The 14,931-nt window shown below is 55.1% G+C and overlaps 1 protein-coding gene across 1 annotated transcript in view; it reads right to left on the reverse strand.

Annotated features, from left to right (window-relative positions):
- LOC117650708 overlaps positions 1-14,931 on the reverse strand; it is a 138,169-nt gene that overhangs the window by 4,428 nt on the left and 118,810 nt on the right. Inside the window, exons 3-5 of the mRNA XM_034394293.1 lie at positions 14,726-14,864; positions 8,023-8,156; positions 5,425-5,617 (exon numbers count right to left, since the gene is read on the reverse strand). Coding sequence (XP_034250184.1) covers positions 5,425-5,617; positions 8,023-8,156; positions 14,726-14,864 — 466 coding nt within the window. The remainder of the gene's footprint in view (positions 1-5,424; positions 5,618-8,022; positions 8,157-14,725; positions 14,865-14,931) is intronic.

Below are 14,931 nucleotides of genomic sequence, written 5' to 3' on the forward strand. Positions count from 1 at the left end.
GTTAGGTTAGTCAGGCCGCACTGCAGACAAGCAGCGAGCCTCTTTTTCGTTAAAATGGGCGGACCTGCTTACTTTACCCTTCTCTGCGTCCCCCCCCCCTCCCACTCCACCGCCACTGCCGCGTGCTGTGAGACACACCGTTCACAAGGCGGTGGGGCGTTAACCGCCTTTTACGCCCGCCGTACAAGGCAACCAACATGTAATTGTGAAATGTCACTCGCATTCCTTTCAATTTGAACGGTGCCCCCCTCTCCCCTTCTCTCTCTCTCCCTCCGGGGAGGAGTTGCCACCGCGATTGTAGGTGGGAAATAGAATACTCTGCCAAAAAGTAAAAACGCAGCAACGGGGAAAAGTACCTAGGTCTAAACAAAATGTGCGAAATTATACACTAAAAAAATGTTCTGTTTTTGTAACTTTTAAAAGGAGGACTAGGTGTGTGTCAGCGGGACGGACACCCTACTCGGGTGGAGCAAGGATCAGAGGGTCAGAGCAACAAGTTGTGACGCTCTCTCTCTCTCTCTCTCTCTCTCTCTCTCTCTCTCTCTCTCTCTCTCTCTCTCTCTCTCTCCGTGATTAAGTGCGTGATGTGCAACCCGACGCTGTGAATCCTGCCCTCCCCATTCATCATGGCGTTGTTGGTATCCGCCAATCTGGCCGCACCTATCGGGTTGCCGGTGGCCTGCCTGCCTGGTGGCCTGGTGTGGCGGGCCCACCATTGTCAGTGGTGGAACTCGGGTCACAAAGTCGTGGCACTGGTGGCAGCGCGAGGCAAAGCGAAAGGAGGCGGGAGCCAGCTCGGACAAACCGTGTCCACAGAAACAAACTTAAAAAAAAAAACACCAGTTACATTTTTTTTAAATTTACTATTGAGTGCAATTTTTTTATTTTCCATGCTTGTAAGCGGATTCTGAAATTCCGGGACTCTAATTTTTGCCTCGGCCTTAAAAAAGGGACTGATTGGACTTTCTGGGGCAGTTTGTTACCGCGGCCCGTCGGCCTTTGTGCGGCCCTGAGGCAAAGCCCTGAGGCAAAGCCCGACGTGGCGGCGACACTCTTCGAATGGCCGCCGCCTGCGCCGCTACCGGCGGCGGCCCTTTTGTGTGCAGTCGGCCCCGCCGTTTCGGCCTTCGGGGGGGAGCAGTCCGTTTGGAAGCTAGTTCCCCCGAAGGCCGCAAGGGGGCGGCCCGAGCGCTCCCCCGGGACGCACACACAGTATACAGCGACACAACCGCCCGGGCCATCGAACTCTGTTGTTTTTTTCCTGCCGCAAAAGTATTAAAAAAAACACAAGGGTTTCTAAAATTGCATATACTGTATGTGGTTGAAATCAAAGCACACCCTTCAATTTTGGACGGATAAGCAGAGCCCGATCACAGAGAGGTAAAAACTGTCATACATCTGACCTGACCTGGAACTGACCTAGCACCGACTTAGCACTGCAATGCTACTACACAAAGCACTGACCTGACCTAGAACCATCCGGGTACTGACCTAAGCACTGAATGCACTCCCTCGGCAGTGACCTTGACCCGGTGCTGACAAGCCTCGTTTCGGTTTCCCCGGCATTCGGCGCCGCTTTCGGTCCGTTTGGCGCGGAAAGCGCGTTTTGTCCGGGCGAGACGGATCGGCTTCCCGGCAGTCATTTTCCGATCGCGGTGCACAGGTGGGCGCCTGCCTGCCCCAGGCCTGCCCCTCGCGAGGCTAGGGCTCTCCACCATTTATCAGGCCGGGCCATGCATCATTTATCGTTGTGTTTTTCTGTAAGCCCGGCGCGCAATCCACATGCGACCCAAGCTTGGGCCAGACCCCCTCCGTTCCCCTTTCGGTTTTCGTTTCCCGCCCACCGCACCGCAAAAATAAAATTGACCCAAAACAAATGTGCACGTACGTGCCCACAACAGGTGGTGGGACTGCCTGGCTTTCTCGTGTGAGTGTGTGTTTGTTTGTTGCCTATCCAGTTGAGTACTGGAGGGGGGGAGGGGGGACCTTCCGCGACTGTACAGTGACGAAAGCGAGTCACCGCGACGACGGCGCGCCGCCACCACTGCCCTGTATAAATAACCTGGACAACTTTTTTTTGTTTATAAAAGAGAGGGGAACAAAAAAAGTTGAGAGCCCTTCCCGTGACTTTGCTCCCCGGAGGGGGATACGGATGACGCCGCGAACTGAAAGAGAAGTCACTACTTAATAATGCAGCACTAGCCTCACACCGGGCCAGCCCCGTGGCCGCGTGCACAGAGCGGCCTCACGACTAGCCTCACACAGGGCCGGCCCTCTGGCCGCGTTGGGGCATTTTACTTTGTATTGCCCCGCGCACGTGTTTCAGCTACAGTAAACGCGTTTTTTAAAAATTTCGTTCTAATTTTAATATTTTTGAACGAAAATGCTTTGTGATTACGCGTCAGTGCTGTACGTATCTAAGCGCGTGTTTGAATGGAGCACTGCTGAGAACACTCAGGTATCAATAATGTGTCTGCGGCTTGTGTCTGTCTGTGTCGTGTGTGTGGCGGTGGTGGTGGTGGGGGGGAGGGGGGGTACACAATGAAGGCGGTAGTAACAGCGGCGATAGTAGTTCTGCGGTGTGTTTCAATCAGCGCGCGGCACGGCGCGGCGCGGCTGGCGACAGGGTGGTCTGGCTGGGTCTGGTATGCCTCCGACGAGGCCGCCGTACCACCGTGTAGTTACATCGGGTCTGCATGGTGTGGAGCGGGGCGGCGGGGCGGCGGGGCCGCGCCTGTCCCGCTGTCAGCGACTGGGACGTGCCTGGAATGGGGCTACCGGAGCACCTCCCCTTCCCCTCCCTGCCGCGGCAAAGCGCGAACCCCCTCTTCTTACGCGGGTTACGCACTGCAGTGAACCCCTCGGCATATTGATGAGTCGGCGGTACCGAGTGGGCACTCAGTGCAGTGTGGAAATGACTGTGCAGTCCCCGGGCGAATTTGGAGCACCCGGAAGTGGTCGGGGAAGCAGGTTCTGGTGAACCATACGACGGGACTGACGATCAGTCTTATACCCGTAACACCGAAACAGAACAAAACAAAATACCTAATTTTTTTTAGGGAAAAGTTGTTAAAAAGAATCCGGGTAATGGAGCATCGGACAACGAAAGTTGGCCGTCCGACCCGCCGTCCGGCCTCGAGATGTAGAGGGCCGTGCGACTCCCATAGGGAACTGTTGCTCTGGCTGACAGCGCCGTGCGTCTGGATTCTAGGACCGGAGTTTCGCAAGGCGGCCTGGGACCCCCAAATACCGGTCCTTTTCCTGTTTTAATGCGTTCGATGCAATCTCCATGCAAATCCACGCAAACGTGGATCCGCCTTACCTTCATGCATACAACGCATCCCTTGATCCCGAACCAAGCCAGAAATACAAAACGCCGGGGGGGGGGGGGGAGAGAGAGATTTGGGGCGCCGGGTGGGGGGAGGGGCTGAGCTCGTGGGAATGGGAGATGTATGGCCGGGGTGCAACCGTTCATCCTAACGCGCCCACCCGACACCAGCCACGGTGACAAAACCCGAGAGGGGGTGGGGTACAGGGATGGTTAAACGACACCAATACGTGCACATGATGGAACGGGTAGAACGGAGAGAGAAGAGAGAGAAGAGAGAGAGGGAGAGAGAGAGAGAGAGAGAGAGAGAGAGAGAGAGAGAGAGAGAGAGAGAGAAGAAGAGAGAGAGAGAGAGAGGGGAGAGAGAGAGAGAGGGGGAGAGAGAGAGAGAGAGAGAGAGAGAGAGAGACGAATATCGACAAAGAGGGGTTCTGATGATGCTATTGAATAGACTGCTGATTGCACAATTGCAGCTTAATACTGCCCCCGAGCCAGCCCGCACCCCCACCCCCATTTTCTGTTTGGCCGGCCGGTCAGGCCAGTCATATCGAATGGCCAGCTTGCCAGCCAGCCCTTTCAGCACAATATAATTTCCCGGCGCGACACGCGCCACAGACTGCCCTGCCCAGAGAAAGAGCGAAAAATGGCGAAACAGGTAAGCAGACTGTAAATAAAAAAGATCTCATCGCATCCCTATAAGTGTTATCACCGCACGTGGTTCGGTCTAAAATTGCCGATGCGAAAATCCTTTCAGCACGGGAAAAAGCGACGACCGTTTCGCGGAAGCCTTTGAATGAGCCGCTCTGCGAGTGTGTGCGTGAGACTGAGAGAGAGAGAGAGAGAGAGAGAGAGAGAGAGAGAGAGAGAGAGAGAGAGAGAGAGAGAGAGAGAGAGAGTCCAGGGCGTGGAACAGGTGGGTGCGCTAGGTGAGCAGGGAGGGCGAAACGAGAGGTCCCGCATTGGCTCACGGTTGTTCGGGTCAGAGGCAGGGCCCACCAAAGGTGGCTACACGACAGCGAGCAAGGGCATACCTGTTTCCCCATCGCATTGCTCAGACCGTCTCGCTCAAGAAATTTCCACTCTTTTCGCTAATTTAAGATCCGCGCAGCAGGAAGTTGGTGGAGGCTCGTAAAAAAAGGGTTTTTAGTTTTTTTTCCCTTTTACAGTGTGGGCTGTTGGCACGTCCTGAATCGAGTGTCCTGGGATCAAGAGAGCGGGTTAGGCACGGCTGGGGAGGGCCACACGCACATCAGTATGCTCGCCAGCGCGCTACTCGTCTCCGAGGCGTGGGAGGGAGGAGCGGAGGAGAAGAAGAAGAAGAAGAAGAAGAAGAAGAAGAAGAAGAAGAAGAAGAAGAAGAAGAAGAAGAAGAAGAAGAAGAAGAAGAAGAAGAAGAAGAAGAAGAGAAAAAAAAGCAAGTTTGAAACGCGCGGGCTATTCGCGGAGAGCGGCACAAACTCAATTATAGGAAGCGAAAATGTTGTTTCCCGGGTTAGGCAGGGCAAGGCACGGGGCAGGCTCACGCCTGGGCCGGGCCGGGCCGGGGCAGGCGGGGCCAGGCACCAGGTAAGAGCCAGTAACGCAAACCCGGAACTGGACCGGATCATTCCGCGCTGTTGACATTGCACACTGCGCACGCTGCGCACGCCCCCGTCGGGGTTGACGTAAGACACCGGCCCTGTGGCCCCCGATACCGTGTCAAGCAGTCCGTCACAGGGAACTCCTCCGGGACGCGGCTCTCCGGTCGGGCCGGGGCGGGGCGGGGCGGGGCGTGGCGGGGCGGCGGAGTGCCAATCCCACATTGGCTGCGTGGAATTTGGCGGGGCTTCTCGTGCGCCATCGCCCCGATGTTGACTGTGTGCTTAGCCGAAGCCGGTATGAGGAAGAGTGGCGGGCGGAAACAGCCTTTCCTTCGTTTCTTTTCCAGCATCAATTTAAAAAAAAAAAATTTTTAAATGGGCAATTTTTTTTTTTTTTTTTTGATAAGGATTTTTGCTCTTTTTCACGTTGGTTAAATTTTGAGATGGATGTGTTTTGCGTGCACTTCTCCCTCGCTTTAAAATTAAAAAAAAATGGACAAGAAATGGTGTTCTTACCCGTGATCTCCTGCCGCTGGATGTCGACGTACTCGAGCGGGCCCGTGTAGGGCGGGTGGGATGTGACACACGTCACCTTCATCTCCCTGGAGTCCTTGTTGTCGTCCAGGGCCTGCACCACGAGCGACACCGAGGACCCCGACACCGAGGACCCGACCGGCTGCACCCAGCTTACCACCTGCCGCTCGTCCACCTGCAACATTCAGCCACCGGTCACTTTCAACGTTCTCGCCTCTGGCAGGCTGAATTTCGGGGCTTGAAGAGGGTAACACGGGTTGCCGCGTTTCGCCCGGAGGACTCCCAAGGCCACACCACTCGCTGTCTTCCACTACTGCTTTCCGATATCGTCATGACTTAATTCCCATTCGCCGCCCCGCTGGCTGGCTGCCGGCTGGCTGCCTGATGGCTGGCCGCCTGATGGCTGCCTGACGGCTGGCCGCCTGATGCTGCAGACACCAGTATCGTCAAACTTTCCTTATTAGAAAACAAGTTGGTTTCGGTAGCTTTGCGCCGCTCGGCGCTGCCGGGCGAAAGCCTCGCGCCCTCACTGCAAAGCCAGTGCGATCCGTCATCATCTTCAACTTGAGGCGATGAAAAATGGGGCCTGATGGAAACAAGCCGCGTGTGTGGCCGAGGAGGCGAGCGTCGGATTTGGAGAATATAAACTCGAGAGGAGGGGCCAATCCGCCATGTCCTGTGAGAGCGAGGAGAGAGAGAGAGAGAGAGAGAGAGAGAGAGAGAGAGGGAACGATTGCGCCTCGCCTTCCCGTCTGGTTCAGTGGACAGGCCGAGCCGGGCCCCACGAAGGATCAGGAGGACTACCGATGCACTGTTACAGGCCAAAAGGCCAAGCTACCAAACACAACCACGGCTTCAGCCCTAAACTAAAAAAAAATTGAAAACCTAGAAAAACGTAGAAAACTCAGCATTTACAATCGTAGCATCTCAACCCAAAATTTGCAGCATTCAGCGACCAAAATTACCCAAACCCGAAATACCTTACGAAACTTCCTCTTTTTAAACAAAAAAATGGCAAAAAAGAGTTAAAAAATAATGCGAGTTTCTTAAGACGCGAGCATGTGCAGCCTGATAAGGAAGCGCAGCGCGACCTTCAGCCGCACCCTCGTCAAACGTGCCCCCCCCCCTTTTCCTCCCTACCTATAGCGCCGCGGGGCCGGGCCGAAATAGCGGGTTTTATCGAATACCCTCTGGCTGCCGATATTTGTACCCCTTCGTGCTCCTCTCTCTCTCTCTCTCTCTCTCTCTCTCTCTCTCTCTCTCTCTCTCTCTCTCTCTCTCTCTCTCTCTCTCTCTTTCTGGGGCCGCGGGGTGGGCCGCACAGTAGCAGTGCGGTTATGGCTCGGCCGGCGCCGCTGACCGCCCTCCTCGCCGTCCCACTGACCACGGGCCATAACGCCTTCCCAGAAACTTGCAATCATTTTCCCGCCAAAAACTTTTGTGGCGCGCAAAGCGGCAGGGTTCCCGCTGGTTCCCGCGCGCGCGGCTGGCGGCAACTCCGCGCGGGGAACGTCCGCCAAGCACGTGACTCATTCATCCGGGGACTGGGTCACGGTCACGGTCCCATCTTTAATGCAAGGCCGAGAACTCGGATCAAACCGCCTGCCGTCTGCCGCCTCGTGGTTTACGAATGCAGCGCGACCCAGTTGAAACTTCCATGCCGGCGGCCATCCGAGGCACCAAGGCCGGCGAGGACGCCGACGAGGACGCCGACGAGGACGCCGACGAGGCCACGTCGCCGGCGACCTGCTGTCCCTCCCCGACACGCCGCCAACTTTGGGCCGGGCCGTGTGTCGACGGGTGGTCCGGTTAGGCCGCCGTGTCGGGGAGAGGGAGAGGGGGGCCCTGAGTGGATGGGTTTAGCAAAGGTGCGTCTGTTTACCTCGGCCTTGTGCCCACACGGACACACACAGTCACACAGACACACACACACACACACACACAAACACACACACACACACACACACACACAGCGACCGGCGTGCTTGTTTGTCCCGCTTCCGCGGCGTTCGTTCCGCGGCCTTCCCTGGCCTTAACAAGAAGCCCGGCCTGCCCACCTGCCCCTTCGAATTGGGGGGAAGCCGCCGCGACCGGCCACCGCCAGCCGCAACCCCTTGGCGCTATCCTTCGCGTGACGTCCCCTGCACGTCGTAGCGTGTCGCGCTCTGTCTTGGGGGGGGGGCGCCTAGGCGTCTCCCCGCGCCCGTCTCGCTGGCCGCCACTGCAAGCCACCGCCGCCCCCTTCGTTCCGTTCCGGTGTCCATCCCGGTGTCCACCGCGCGCAGGTAGCCTTGATTTCACAGTGTGCCCGACAGCCGGCCTCACTCGATCGAAAGAGAGGAAGAAGGGTTTTACCTGCGTTACGTACCGCCTCGTAGATTAAAAATTTAAAAAAATTCAAACTTCTGTTGTTTTGATTCAGTTTTTTGAGAGCTGAAATTTAAATTTTGCTTATCAGGAACTTTAATTTTAATTTCTAGAGCGGTATGGCCTGCGTCTTCCAGCAGACACTCGCCGCAGTGAAAACGAGTGGCACGCCGGCGGGATTGGAACCCGGGCCTCCGCGAAGCGCCTACTCACCGGGATCTCGTCCAGCAGCCAGGTGATGGAAGGCGCCGGGTGGCCGTCCACCGAGGTGCAGTTGGCGTTGATCATTTGTCCCGGACTGTACTCCGTCTCCAGCCCGGAGATCCGGGGCGGACTTCGCTGCGGCTCTGCAACAAACAACAACAACGCGTCATTATTGTCAAGTTTGGCCATTTTTCATGCCGTGGGACGGGCTCGTGTTTGCCCGCCTGGATTATCACACTGTCGTTACCGACCGGCTGCTTCAGGGGTACTTAGCCAAACACAAAGGCGGTGATGGGTATCGCGCCGCCCTGTTTGACCGACCTTTGACACACTGCTGCCAACCTCATTAGGATTTCTCTTTCTTCTCGTCGGCGCCACCCTAAAAGGGACGGGAAGGCGAGGCAGGCTTGCAGGTAAGCAATACTGTCCAAAAACACAACAACTTTCTCAAAAAATTACTAAACATTGTAAAAATTAAACATTATTATATTTTTTCTCAATTGATTGTTTTAATGTTTTGTTTGTTTCTGGCAGTGCCTTCATACTCCGACCCCGCCCTCCCGCGCTCTCCCCGTTGACGACCGTGCTGACTGTGCCCCAGCCAGTGCTGCCAACTTCAAAGAGACTGTCCGAGCCAAGCGGACATTATGTTGGCCTCTGCTTTCGTCCGTTTTGACGTCGTTCTTTCATCCACATGATTAGATAGAAATCCACTACAACTTCGGCGCTGCCTGCTCAGTTGCCCGCGCCGCCCCCGGCTGCCCCCGCGCCGCCCCCGGCAGTTCCGCCACCACTCCCCTGATTATCGACTCTCCCCATCCATCTGTCCGTTTTGGGCGGGGTCGGCTGGCCCCTTCATGGCTCATTAAGAAGGGACATTTAATTAAACGAGTGCCGCTGGCGCCGCTGGCCAGCCTGCGGCCGACAGCCCGCAGTCACCTGCCCGAATCAACACGATAAAAGAGAAACTTTTTTCTTTGTTGCGTTGGCAGTGCCGTTGGCAGCGCGTCTCCGAGGCCCGGGGCCACTCGGCGCTGCCAACCGCACGGCGATATTCGGTCCCTATCGGCCGTAATTTTGTAGGGTTGCGAAGAAAGCGCGCGCCACCGAGCAGGGGGGCAACCTCTGAACTCAAACGTGGCGCGGCACGGCACGGCGGGGCGCCCTTCGCGTAAAGTTTTGAATTTTCCACCCTTTTACCGCCGCTCGCGTTCTGCGGGGCCCTCGGCCGCCCTCGGCCGCCCTGCGCAGCCCTTGGCCGACTCGGAAGGAAGCGCGGGGACTTCCCCCTCCCGAAGCCACCGGCGGCGCCAATCTCAGCTCTCCTGTTCGGGACATGAATTATTAAAGCGTGCCAATAAAGGAGGCATCCCGCGGGCAAAAAGGTAAAAGGAAAAGGGAGAAATTCTATTGCAAATAGAAGAAATATCCCAGAAGGAACGGGGACGGCGGCAGCGCCGCGGCGCAGCGGCGAAACAAAACAGATTTTCGGCGCGAATTCACTTTTCCCGCCGTTTCGCCCACTTTAAGTTGGTCAGCGTGTCTTTTCGAGCGGGTTCGCCCCGCCAATACCAACATTAAAGACACGTTGGAAACAATTGCAGCGGCGTCATCTTTCGGAGTGAACTAGTTTGGGAACTGTTTGGTTTTAATCCCCCCTCCCCGACTGAAACCGCGGGCCGCCCGACAGGGGCCCGACCCCGCTTAAACGGGCTTAGCGGTGTAAGATATGGCCAACTTTTACTCCCGGCACTGCTGCCCGCCCTGGCCGCCCCGGCCGGCCTGCCACGCCACCGTAAGCCGTAATTAACCGCCGGTCGTCGCGGGATCAGGCGAGGTGAGAAATATGGCGACAGGTGGCGCGGCCGGGGCGCCAAACAGAAAGGGAGAAAAATCAATGGGACACGGCCACGCTCTGGAGGCTGTTCAGTTTGCTTGCCGAGGTTGGGTGAGGTTAGGGTTGGCAGCCTTGGTTCAGTTAGGAGGTTTCCGGAACCTGGTTCAGTCAGGTTCTGGCAGGCCAGTCCAGATAAAAATTTGGAGGTTACGTTACACCCTGCAGGTCGTTCAGTTCGGACGCAGTGTGGCCGGAACCTGGTTCAGTTAAGCCCATAGAGGGCCCCAGCCGATGACCGGGCGATAGAATGCCTCGATGATTGAACCGGGCCGCATCAGGCAGCACAGCCCCTTCCAAGGCCCCATCGGCCCCATTGTGCTGCTAACTGAGCGCGGACGGCTTGCCCGGCGGAGAGGCGCTCTCGGCAGGGAAAAAGGGGGGGGGGGGGGGGGTCAGAATGGCGTATCCCGCCGAAATTGGCCGGTCCCTGCTCTTGCGCTCCCCAGAGAGAAAAATGGTCACAATTAAACACAAATTGAGTCGGCCAGAGCCACTTCCTTATGGGCGCAAGAAGAGCGCGCGCAGACCGTGACTCTTTGCGCCTTTTTCGTCCCGTTCCGCCGCGGAACGGACCGCAGCAGTGAAGAGTAACGGGGCCGCGCGGTGTAGCGGAAACCCACGGCTTGTTCAGTTAGCGTCGCGGGGCAGGGCCATTTCGGCGGGCCCTTGTTTGAACGAAGGAGTCCAACGGTGGCCTCGTGTGTTTCATTCAAACCCCATCTGCGAGAAAATAAAATAAAAAACAGCTCAGATTGGGTCAGTTCAACGGGCTCGTGACGGCACTTTGCACGCTTTTCATAGGCCGTGGCGTTATAAATGGACAGCCCTGTCGCGAGGCTAAATCAGCCTCCGCTTGGTAATTGGAAGACTAGGGGTGTCATGTGCCCGGCCCGGCATGCCGCGGCACCGGCCTCGGAGCTCATCCTGCCCGTCCAAGACCGTCACATTGCATCAGCATCAGCGAGGGTCAGAGGAACTGTCGAGGGCAGTCCGCGGGGACGGAGGGGAGGGGAGGGGGTTGCACACACCATGTTTTATTCAGCGGGGCTCGCAAGAGCAACACACATACTGCTTGCAGAGGAAACCGATAGCACCGGATTTTGCGCCGGCTCGAAACAGAACACAAAAAAGGGAAGAAGAAGAAGGATAAGTCTTGGAAGAAGTGGAGGGGCTGGAAAAGGAGGTCAGCAAGCCTTTGCCCTGCTGTGGCAACGCCGCCCAGCAAAGGCAAATCCCCAGCCAACTAATGTAAGTTAGTTGGCGCGAGTCAAACTGGACTCACTGGCACTGGTCCACTCCCAAGCCACTCCGTCAATTCGTCTGTCTGTCTGACTGTCTGACTGTCTGTCTGTCTGTCTGTCTGTCCCAGGTCACACACGTCGCGGCCCCCAGGGCTGCCCACGATGCAGCACACACACCAAACACCTCGTTTGAGTTGGCTATGCTAATCCTACCAAGTTGCACGTTCGATCCCGAGACCGAGAGAGAGATAGAATGTCGAAAGTTTGTGCGTGTGAGAGAGAGGGAGAAAGAGCAATAGACACTCGTGGCGGGTCGCGCTGCACCGGCGGCCTAGCCATCGTGCCGAACAACTTTTTCTCACTTCTGAATGCATTTTTTAAGAGGGAAGAACTTTTTTGGTCGTCGAATACTCCCTCCCCCTCACTGCTCTCGTGTGATCAATAAAATGAACCGAGATGGCTGTTACTTGGAGCTGACCATAATCTTTCACAAAAAGGAGAAAAGTATTTTTTTGAAAGGGAAGTTGTTGTTGTTGTTGGTATGCTTTTGGTCAGTGAACAGGATCGCGTCGGCGTAAACTTTGGGCCGCCCCCGGAAAATGAATATAAATCCGTCCGTTTATTTACCCCTTCCCGGCTCGTTTGGCACGCTCCATCGGGCGACCAGGCGACCGGGCAGCCGGGCGACAACCCCCTTATTTTCGCAGTGCAGTGCACCTCGAGGTTGAGAGAGGAGGGGGGGGGGAGGGGGAATGGCCAGTCTGGCGAATGAATGCGACAATTACTCTCCTCATTACCGGAATTTGCATCCTACGGCGGTGTGGCCGCGGTGGCCGCGGTGGCCGCGCGCCCCGAGTCGATCCCCCCCACCCCTTCCCCTCACTGCTTTTCCTTTAGCAGTGCCGTGGCAGTGCCATGGCAGCGTGGAGAGCGACTGGAGCCAACTGTTGTGCCTCTTATTTGAATTTCTTATTCGCAAAATGTTATCCCCCTCCCCCTGCCCGCGACCGCACCTGCCGCGGCGGCCGCTTTCTTTGTAGTGGCTGAGGCTGCAGCGCGAGGATTTCGGCCAAACAAATGGGTCCGATTCTGCAGATTAAGAGCCCGCCATAAACCACTCCGCGTTCCCATACTAAATACATGCGAGAGCGCCTCGCCCTAGTCGGGGGACTTTCCCCACCCCCCTCCACCAGAGAGAACGCCGACGTAACTGCGTCAGGATGAATCACTCCAAATCCAGTGGCTAGTTTCCTCGCCACTGGAGTGGCGTCTTTTCCAAAGCGCCAAAATTTGGCGTTGTCATCCCTGGTTTCCGGATTCCATGCCAAATTTTGGCGTTCCACAGAGAGCGCCAAAATTTGGCGTTCCATTCCCCAGAGCACCACAGACCAGAACGCCAAAAATTGGCGCTGCAAAAGAAATGCAATAATTTGGGTTGGAAAGCGATACCCATTCACAGAAAAATAAATGTGCATACAATAGTTTTCAGTGCTTAGGATCCCCAGTTCAAATCACAGCAATTATACTATGAAAAGTAGAACTGGACCAGTAAAATACAAGACCTGCATTTGTATTTTCAGGTTACGTGTCAATGCCGCTGACCAACTATTGAATCACTTCGGTTTGGCCAGCGATTCCTGAGACACTTGGAAAATGGTACTCACATCAACACAAAAAGCTGGATATCACTGCGTCACTCTCTCTTGATAAAGGGTTGACACAGCAAGGGGTCTCAGTCCATTCTCAAATCAGGAAGACTTGAGCTAGCCTCAGAGCCCTAGCCTGGCCCTGCCGCATCACACCACTCCCTCTTCAAAATCTTCCTCAGAACAACACTTGAATAGTTTTGAAATGGCCCGAGAGCACTCAGGCCTTTCGAAAGTACTGTGACACGATAAAACATGACTGACACACACTATCGTTGACCGTGGCGAGACGAAATGCACACAAAAGTAACAATTTGAATGTTTCGTTTGTCTAAGAGGAGTAGCCATGTTTACTGTTTTTGTTGTTTTGCTTTTGTTGATTGCTTATGCGCCCTAACCTGTTGAGTGCGAATAAAACGTGGAGGTGGAGGGCGAATAACATAATGCGTGCGAATAACATGTGGAGGTGGAGGGCGAATAACATAATGCGTGCGAATAACATGTTATTCGCCCTCCACGTTTTATTCGCACTCAACAGGTTAGGGCGCATAAGCAATCAACAAAAGCAAAACAACAAAAACAGTAAACATGGCTACTCCTCTTAGACAAACGAAACATTCAAATTGTTACTTTTGTGTGCATTTCGTCTCGCCACGGTCAACGATAGTGTGTGTCAGTCATGTTTTATCGTGTCACAGTACTTTCGAAAGGCCTGAGTGCTCTCGGGCCATTTCAAAACTATTCAAGTGTTGTTCTGAGGAAGATTTTGAAGAGGGAGTGGTGTGATGCGGCAGGGCCAGGCTAGGGCTCTGAGGCTAGCTCAAGTCTTCCTGATTTGAGAATGGACTGAGACCCCTTGCTGTGTCAACCCTTTATCAAGAGAGAGTGACGCAGTGATATCCAGCTTTTTGTGTTGATGTGAGTACCATTTTCCAAGTGTCTCAGGAATCGCTGGCCAAACCGAAGTGATTCAATAGTTGGTCAGCGGCATTGACACGTAACCTGAAAATACAAATGCAGGTCTTGTATTTTTACTGGTCCAGTTCTACTTTTCATAGTATAATTGCTGTGATTTGAACTGGGGATCCTAAGCACTGAAAACTATTGTATGCACATTTATTTTTCTGTGAATGGGTATCGCTTTCCAACCCAAATTATTGCATTTCTTTTGCAGCGCCAATTTTTGGCGTTCTGGTCTGTGGTGCTCTGGGGAATGGAACGCCAAATTTTGGCGCTCTCTGTGGAACGCCAAAATTTGGCATGGAATCCGGAAACCAGGGATGACAACGCCAAATTTTGGCGCTTTGGAAAAGACGCCACTCCAGTGGCGAGGAAACTTGCCACTGGATTTGGAGTGATAACTACCCCCAAAAATTATGAAAATTTTTGAGTCTACACTTTTGGCGCCAAAAAGTTCTGTCTTTTGTTTTCCACGCGTTCTGGGTGCCCCCTCCCAGCCTCGCCACTGTGATATCGTTTTTCACAAGGATTCAGTTTTCATACAAAATTGAGTTCTGGAAGGAAGAGAGACGCAGGGCTGCCGAGGACGGGAGGGTCTCCGTCACGTCATCAGCGGGCTGCCTCCGCGCGGACCTGCCGTTGCGCCGTCTCTCTCGCACTCGCGGGCCGTCCCGCAGGGCCCCGCGGGGTGCCGCGGGGGTGCGAGAGAGACGGATGCGCGCTATCGGAGTCAGACTCCAGGCGCCTTCTTGAGAGGCATGGAACGGGCGCCGAAGGGGCGCCGAAGCGGGCGGGGGAGATGGGCTGCATAGATAGCTGGATACGCAACCTGCGCGCCGCCGATACTCGCTGCCAACCGCTTTATCTGCTTATTATTGTTGTTCTCTTTTAAAAAACAACAAGAAATGTCTTCTTTGCTCGTTTTATTCCATTTTATCACGATGCGCGGTAAAAAAAGGGCCACTCACTGTAGACGGTGATCTCCACCTCGTCGGAGGCCTTGGTGTAGATGCTCGGCACCTCGGTGGACACCTCGCAGAAGAAGTCCCCCGTGGCGTTAACGTCCATGTTGGTGAGCAGCACCTCGCGCTCGTTGCTGTGTGACATCTGAAAAAAACAACAAAACAAGTTTTAGGAAATTCGTCCGAGACCACACCGTTAATGATACTGGTCG

The sequence above is a fragment of the Thrips palmi genome, unplaced genomic scaffold (genome assembly GCF_012932325.1).
Source record: "Thrips palmi isolate BJ-2018 unplaced genomic scaffold, TpBJ-2018v1 HiC_scaffold_10, whole genome shotgun sequence".
In the NCBI taxonomy this organism is placed as follows: Eukaryota; Metazoa; Arthropoda; class Insecta; order Thysanoptera; family Thripidae; genus Thrips; species Thrips palmi.